This window comes from Melopsittacus undulatus, chromosome 2 (genome assembly GCF_012275295.1).
Source record: "Melopsittacus undulatus isolate bMelUnd1 chromosome 2, bMelUnd1.mat.Z, whole genome shotgun sequence".
Classification (NCBI taxonomy): Eukaryota; Metazoa; Chordata; class Aves; order Psittaciformes; family Psittaculidae; genus Melopsittacus; species Melopsittacus undulatus.
Genome location: NC_047528.1, coordinates 67,070,137 through 67,078,543, shown reverse-complemented (window position 1 = coordinate 67,078,543; position 8,407 = coordinate 67,070,137). Strand labels below are relative to the sequence as shown.

The 8,407-nt window shown below is 36.2% G+C and overlaps 1 protein-coding gene across 1 annotated transcript in view; it reads right to left on the bottom strand.

Moving 5' to 3' along the window:
- Positions 1 to 1,881: 1,881 nt before the first annotated feature.
- GABRG3 (gamma-aminobutyric acid type A receptor subunit gamma3) overlaps positions 1,882 to 8,407 on the bottom strand; it is a 309,946-nt gene continuing 303,420 nt past the window's right edge. The window contains exons 8-10 of the mRNA XM_005151536.2: positions 7,201 to 7,397; positions 5,694 to 5,723; positions 1,882 to 2,160 (exon numbers count right to left, since the gene is read on the bottom strand). Of these exons, the coding sequence (XP_005151593.1) occupies positions 1,882 to 2,160; positions 5,694 to 5,723; positions 7,201 to 7,397 (506 nt within the window). The remainder of the gene's footprint in view (positions 2,161 to 5,693; positions 5,724 to 7,200; positions 7,398 to 8,407) is intronic.

The window sequence follows — 8,407 nt, the reverse complement described above, 5'->3', positions numbered from 1 at the left end:
TATTTAAATCAGAAGGTTACCATGGATTTAGAAGGCATCAGTTTGGGAAGGTTTTGCTAATAAACTTAACCCAAGTATTTCTTCTTTGTGCTTCTAATTTGAATTTTTTCAGTCCTTAGAAAGGACTACCCCACTTAAATCCAATTCTGTCTGATAATTTAGATGAGAGAAAAACAGAAGGAAGTATTTTGAATAATTACAATTAATTTTTGTGTATTTTTTTTCAATTAAATCTCACTGGAATCACAGAGCAACAGCAAGAACAGACAGTGATGTTTCAAAGAGCACAACAGAATTTCTGTTCTTCTAGGATTACCACTGCATTAGTGTTTGCTTGTTTGCAGGATTTTCCTTCTGAGGAGAAAAAGAACTGCTCTTCAATCACATCTACTACTCACTTTTTATCAAATATTGTGTGAAAGGGACACACATTTTTTTTGAGGTCCTTCAGAAGACAAAAAAAACAGAATTTTGGGTTTAGGCATGTTTTAACTCTAGTCATTTGTAACCATTTGTCATCCAAAGGGTAGTAACAAGCTACTGCTGTTTAGTTTTGAATCTGTTTGCTTAATAATAATTACTAAGACTGTCTGTAAAATATGTAATCTAGTTTAACAATGCAAAGCTAGTTTTTAAAAATTAGTAGTTTAAGAATTTAATGCTCAAAAGCTTAAAAAAAGATATAAAACAGCTTTATATTAGTTGGTAGTTTAGGAAAAAATGAAGATGACATTTTCCCACATGTGGTTACTATTCCATGATTATTCCAAATGAGTTCCCATAATGCCCTTTCTAACTGAAATGGAAAGTGTTTGGTCTTCAGCTCAGACCCATGGAACAACTGCTGTGAGTAAGGATTGCAATGCTTGATTTTATGGAAGGAACAAAAAATGTCCTTTGGTACACATGTTTTTCAATTTTGTAAAATAACTTTGAGAGAAAAAAATAAGAATGCATGAGAGCACTTTTTAGTAAATTCTAATCTGAAGAAAGTCACATATTCCTAGTGCTATTATATAGTGATTTTTACTCATGGCCTATCAACTATGATCTGCTACAATGACACAAACAAGCAGGAATCTTGTCCTGCTTCAAGTACTTTAAAAATCAATGACCATCCTGTGTTTAACCAGTCATAAAAAAGACAGTTAAAAGCTTGAAAAATTTTAGAAGTTATGCCTACAGCTGCCTCAGTGATAGGCAAGTCTCTTATTTATATCAAAATAATAGCTTTCTCATAACTCTTCACCTTAAGTTAAAACCAATATGTGTAGGTAAGTGGCTACTTCCATGAATCCCAGAAAGGAATGTCCATGTCAGACACATTTCCTACTGTCATTTGGTGGTTTCTCTATAGCAAGGAGATCACCAATGAAATATTTCCCAAAATCTATGGGACATAGCTCAAGCAAGACTAAATACAAATGAGTGGTTTCATCAGCTTTGGCTTATTTGCCAGTACCAGTGTATGTTGCTATGAGCCTCAGGAATATGGCAGCATTCTGAAGAAAATATAGGAATAAAACCCAAAAATTACATATTTAAACTTTGCCTGAATTGTGTATAACTTCTATGCCAAGGGAGAACAGTAGAGATTCTAATATACAGTCATTATTCATAAACATTGCTTACACTACAAATTCAATTGAATTTGGTAAGGGTCTTTTCCTTAAAATGAACAGCAGTAAGGAGAGAATTTTTCCACACTTTTCTTTTTCAGGCAATTACATATTAAAATTCTTCATCCAGCTTTGTGATGGTGAAGGTTAATGTGGCTTTTATAATTTGAGATGAAACTGACAGTGTCCTTCACTTTTTCTCCACTTTCACCATCCCTCCGCAGTGTGAAAACACAGCAGTCTTCACCACTACAGGCAACATTTAAAGATAGAGGTATCCAACCCAGTAGACCAAGTTAAACAGCAGGAAGGATGTAGGAAAAAAGACCCTAGAGTAAGAGTCCAGTTCTAAGATGTCTATGTGAATCCGTCCTCTCCTCCATGAGCCTGATTTACACTCTTCGTAACAACAGAAAAAGCTCTGGCAGTCTTTCCCATCCAGACATTCATAGACACACGCATCTTCAAATTCTTGCCAATACATGGCATTGTTCAATGTGATGACTGTAGTTGGTGGTCTCATATCAAGTACAGAATAATTCTGAGGAGAGAAAAAGAAACCAACATTTTGATAAGCTTTCATGGATGATACAAATCAAAACTAAGAATCATGAGAAAAAAAATAATTACAGGAGCTGAGAATAAGAGGTTGATACTGTAGGAATTCTAGATCTAGGGAGCATCTTTCTTTCCCTCAAAAGATGCCTTTTCAGCTGAAATTTCCATTGAGACATTGTAGAGTAGAAAGTTGAATAATTCTAGGTATATTTCCTGTCTGGGTAACCCAAATAATTAGGAGTTCACTTGCCTGTCAAAATGCTGTTGTCAAGTTTCCTTAAACACTTGTAGCTACTACATTTAGGAGTGGATTTTGAAAAATAAGGAGCATGTTGCCTCCCATCATTTAATTACAGAACAATCTCCAGCTACTATAGTTTCATTTACTGCCTTTGAACTTTACCATAATTTATAAAAACTGATATGGTCAACAGATAGTGATCATTTCAGTACAGGATTTCAAAATGCCACCCCTAGGCACTGTGCCCTTTAGTGTGTATGGCACTAACCATGCTCAGAAATAGGACATTTTGATATCATGCATCCACACAGCACCACTCACTCCTACAGATCTCTTCTTCAATATACTCCCTATTTGTACTTTTTGCACTTTTGCAGCTTTTCTATCACACCATTTCCTTTTCATGAAAGGTGCTTTCTTACAGCAGCTTTCTCTCTCATCAAGCCACCCATTCTATCCTCACAAATGTCACTTCCTCTACTGGCATCACTAGGAAAGGCCCCATCAGGTTCACTGCCTGTCTGCACCACCCTGACAAAGCAGACTTCAGCCCTACCAGTGCAGTTTTTTCCACCTCAGGGGACCTTCTCCTCCCTATGATTGCACTGAGCATTGTCTCTGCCTGCAGGAGTATGATGGGTGTCCATTGGCAATATAGTCATACCTCTGCTTAATGCCTGCTTGCATTCTGCAGGATGATCTGGGCCCCTGCTTACTATACAAAGTACTCAGCATTTCCTGTTGAAGATGGTGGGGTGCATCTGAAAACTTTCACTCTGGATGTGAAACAGAAATAGGACTGGCGTGCCTTGGTGGAAATTTTCCTTTTTCTGTTCACTTCATTTTCTTTCTACAAGACCTTTGGTTTGGCACACAATACTACTACCCATCTCATTAAAAATGCTGGTCTCTGAGCTAAGAATTTGATGTGGCATCCTTCTGCTTAGATGTTGGCATCTCCAACATAGTTAACTATAGTTAACTATATCTGAGTCCTATGATATCCAGCCAATTACTTCTAGGACTCAATTCATCTCATCATAAGTAAATGGCTAAAATCTCCTAGGTGCATTGTGCTGTGGACTGTAAATATACTGCCGTTTAGAAGCAGATTATTCCAAATCTATTTGTTGTGAATGACTTTATATCTGAGATTAGATGACAGAAATTACACCCTCATGATCTTGTCTCTCATTTGTAAAGTTTCAAGTGGCTGGTTTCGGAGGTTTACAGTGTGCTGTACATGGAAAAAGGCTAAGATTATTGCACAAGCAATCATTTTTTGACTGCAGCACTTTGGAAAGAAAAAAAGCTATGACTAAAGAGTACATGGAGTTCTGCTATACCACTGTGACACATATTGTTCATTTATTTCAGTCTTTTATGAAAATTTCCTACTCAGGGACTGAAATTTTCTATGCCTGGCTATAATATTTATAATAAAAAGAAGTAAGGTTAAGTTAGACCTCTCCAGATGATTTTGATAAGTGAAGATATATAAGTGCCCTGGTACTGCAAAGGAAACTTTCTCATCTATCTATAGCCTGGGGGAGGGGGGTGTGTTTTATCAACTATCTGCTCATGACAGAAGAGAAAATAAATGTCCTGATTAATTTGGTTGCTCGTAGGGGTACTGAAGTGACTAGATACAAGGTGAAGGTGCATGTTACCCACTGAGTCCTGTGCATCTTGCTGAGTTGGGGTTGGGAGGAAAAGGGTGCATAGCCAGTGGGCACCATCCCAGTACCCAGCACTGAAAAAAAATTATTTCAGACAAGATAGAAGTGTGGAGGTTTATCTAGGAGAAAAACAAGGGTTGGGATTACCTGAGCATGGATTTACTAAGATTAATAAATTTCACCTTTTAGGTTGCATCATTATAAGTCTGGAAAGGACAAGATGACATCTTGAGAGTCAGAGACATTGTTAGAGTTTAAACATGGAAGTTGTTTATGTATAGGAGAGGGCCCTGCTCAATATCTGTCTTATACTGACAAAAAAAGGAGAAAGAGAGGGAGAGGGAGAAGAAGAGGGAAAGGGAGGGGAGGTAAAAGAAAAAAGAAGAGAGTTTGGAGAGGGAGAAGGAAAACAAGAAGGAAGAGGGAGATGGAGAGGAAGAGGGAAATGGAAAAGGGAAGGGGAAGGGCTTGCAAAGGCTGCAGATATTTTTGAAGCAGATCAGATTGATTAGATCTAGCCAAAGACTAAGTGTTAAACTCTATTGTCATTTTAATTGTGTATCTTTTCCATTTTTTTAATTGGAAAAAGGTAAGTACTGCTACCCAGTCAATGTGCCTTATTAAGTTATCCTTTCAGATAAGTTTGTCCAGGGAGTGACAGCAGTAGTGAGTGTACAAATGCAATGGTTGCTGTAAAATTGCTCATTGTCAATGAGCAGATTTTCAATGCCATAGAGCTCTTTAAATACATCAGAAAACTCATGGTAAAAAAACCCAACCAAAACTGAAAATAAAGTCTAGAACATTATTTGTTATGGAGCAAGCAGTTGTAAATAAAAAACTGCAGCATATTCAAACCAAGAAATGCAAAAGCAATGTTTCATTTCTGTCCCTGTTCTTATTTGGACCTGGTAACTAGGAATCAGGCCACCCAAGCAGCTAAGTAACTAGCCCTCTGTATGCTTATATATATATTAGTATGGATTGCAGTTTTGCATTTCGTACTACTTGGAGACACAATTTTATGCTAAGTTTCAGTATTATCACTTCTGTATGTACACAAACAGTTATATGGAGGCTTCAGGAATAAAATTTATTCCATTTTTAGATATAGTACAGCTAACTGTGCCTAAAAACTTGTGTGCCTAAATAATTTGAAATTCCACCAGAAAGCTTGCTAAAGATTTTATAGATATGTATAAATGAATTATTTTTCATGAAACTTAGTTAAAACTCCATATAAGTTTGTAAGTTTGTGACATAACTTGTGCTTACTACTTTTTTTATAAAATGTAGTGAGAAACTGTACTATTGTGTAAAGCAGACACACAGAATTTCTGGGGCAAAATAATATGCAATATTATACACTTGACCCTTCTCTCTCCCAAATAATTTGATAAGTCCTTATAGAAAGAGGCAGCTATGTTCTTCTGCCACAGCCAAAACTAAACTGACCTTTTAACAAAAAAGTAAAGCAGTATTTATAGGAAAGTCAGGGTAAAGCATAACAGCATTACAGCTTTCTCAAAAATTATTGCAAGTAAATGTCAACCATACATTCATGCCTCCATTGCTTTCACTGAATAGTTTACTTACCATCACATGCCCAAAACTGACATCAGGTAGCTTAAATGAAGATAACAAAAGAATTATTCAGAAGGAAACATTGCTTCATATGCATCTAATGTTCAGCGTTTTTTAAACCTAGCATTTAAATGCATTTGTCCATAAAACACTTCATCCTGAATATTCTGTATATTAAGGGTAATATCTATACACTTTAAAACTGCATGAAACTTCAGTAGAATGCACACTTAGTTTCCACCTATTTTAAATCTTTATTCTACCCATTAGATTAATTAGCAAACAATAGCTAAGTATGTGTTGATTCTTACATTAATTTAAATCTCATCAGTGTTGCATGCTTTCGCTCATCTTCATTCACATGTCTAGAGATACATCCTACTCACAGACTCCTGACTTATTCATTCATTCTTTCTATAATTTTAGTTTCATCATTAGCAAGTTCATTTTGATGGCCTCATACTTTTCTTTTGCAACAGTCTACTGCCTTTTGTGAACAATGCATTTTTACAAGATACTATTAGAGGTTTGATGGAAATTTCATTAACTAAGTCGATGGTTTTCTAGGTTTTCTCTAATTCCGTATTTATATCAGCTTTTCCTTCATTAGTTCCTCATTCAATTCTTTTTATAGCTCTTCATCCAACCCCTTTTACTTCATGACCTATTATTCCCTGAAATTAGCCTTCTTTTTCCTCGATTTCCACCTTCAGATTTTTCCTGATTTCAAATTTTCTTATTTCCTTCATTACACAAAATGGCATCCAACATGTCCAGTTAATGTTCTCAAACACAATAGTTTCCACTGCTCTTGAGTAGACAATCCACTTCGCCTTCCCTATGTTTTCACTGAGATTTTTTTCTCCATAATCCTGCCCCCTGTTATCCTCATAGTCAATTATAAAGTACACCAGGCAATTCTTTCTTCACATGATTGTTTTAATTGATTCTAAATAAACAACCTTTTGGGGGCACCTGAGTGTTATTCCTCTAAGTGTCTTTTTGGTCCAAAGTGCAGCTATGTATAAAATCTTTATAAGTGGCCTCTGTTTCTGTACTTGGGAATAAGCTCCTTTGTGCATAGGGCTAAAAATAAGTCCTGGTTCCAAGTGGAGACACTGAAATGCCATTTGCAAAGTTCATAAGTATTTCTAAACACATTAAGCTGAGAAATAGTGGATCCATTTGAACTGATGTGCATATGTTTGTATATCAAGCTATGCAATCTGTTTCAATGGGAGTCCTTTATGACATACAGACAAAAGACCTGTAGGCAGGGTTGCTGCCTCATGGTCAGCAGGTTGCTTCAGTTAGGAACAGATCACTCAACTGGCACGTAACTGATTCTGCTGTTGCTGTGGGCAACTATTTTCTACCAGCTTTTAGAGCAGATCACACCATAAACTGTTGAGAGCTTGAAGCAGCAGAGTATCACAGGATTACAGGCTGCCATTGAATGGTTGTCTGCTCTCTGAACTATGCCCATTCTAGAAAAAAAATTTAAATGTGGCCATCTTACCGACTTTTTCTTCTTAGTACAGTTTGGTTTCCTGCAGCTTGAGTAGTAGTTGAGGGCTGCATACTCCATCAGAGCAGCAAAGACAAATAGAAAGCATACAGTGACAAACAAATCCATAGCGGTGACATAGGACACACGGGGTAGTGACTTTCTTGCAATGGTGCTCAAAGTTGTCATGGTCAATACAGTTGTGATGCCTGAAGAGAGAAACCAGATTTAGTTATATGCAGCATTTTTCCATGTTGCAGAAGAATCTTTGGAAACAAAGAAAAATCCCCCAGAAATCCAAACTGAATCCAAATAATTCATTAATTTCATTTGGTAATATGAAAAATTACATCAGTAGAGGCAGTAGTATTTTGTAAACAAATTTTTCCTCAGCTGTTTCTATTCATCTTTACAAAAATGACATAAACATCCTGAAAAAATATAACCAGCCCTAGAACGAAATCTATAGGATGTCAGTTATCTGGCTGCTAGTACTTCATATAATTCCTCTTCATTCCTGAGAAATAAAAGTATTTTCATTCCCCCTTTGGACTGATACTTCATCATTTGTTATGAATGGCAAGCCTTCTGATAGAAAAAATATAGAATTCCTCAATGGCTCAGGAAGAAAAATAAAGCTCTCACTCAAATATGTCTCAAGAGAGATCCTGCTCTAAAGCCAAAATAATTGTAAGGTAATCTTTCTGTTTATAGTTAAAGTGATATTTTGTAATGATACACAGTGTTTGAAATGACAGGGATGACTGAAATTATGCCTTATAGAAAAATTACTTCCCACAAATGACACTCTGGAGAGGAAAAAGTATCTATTACTTTTGACTATGTTACGTTTGTGAAGGAATGCCCACCTCTGATTTGTAATGTTTGATATAAACTACAGCAATTCACATGAATAACCCTCCTCATTAAAACTATTAGAAAGTCCCTGAAAAAGGCAGAAGGGATATTATTACCTGAGCCTCAGCTTTCTTCTTCAATGAATAATAAATTGTAAACAAAATCAAACCCCAAACAAAGAAACAGCAACAGAAAAAGTTGCTGCAAAACCACAACCCAATAATCAAAATGAAAGTAATGCTGATACGAAGTAGGAAATGTGGGCTTTGTATGTACCTTCAACATCTAAAAGCTATTGGGAAAATATTTCCGTTTCCTGTCATCTGTACTACTTTCCAATATAAGCACATGGCTGCCATGA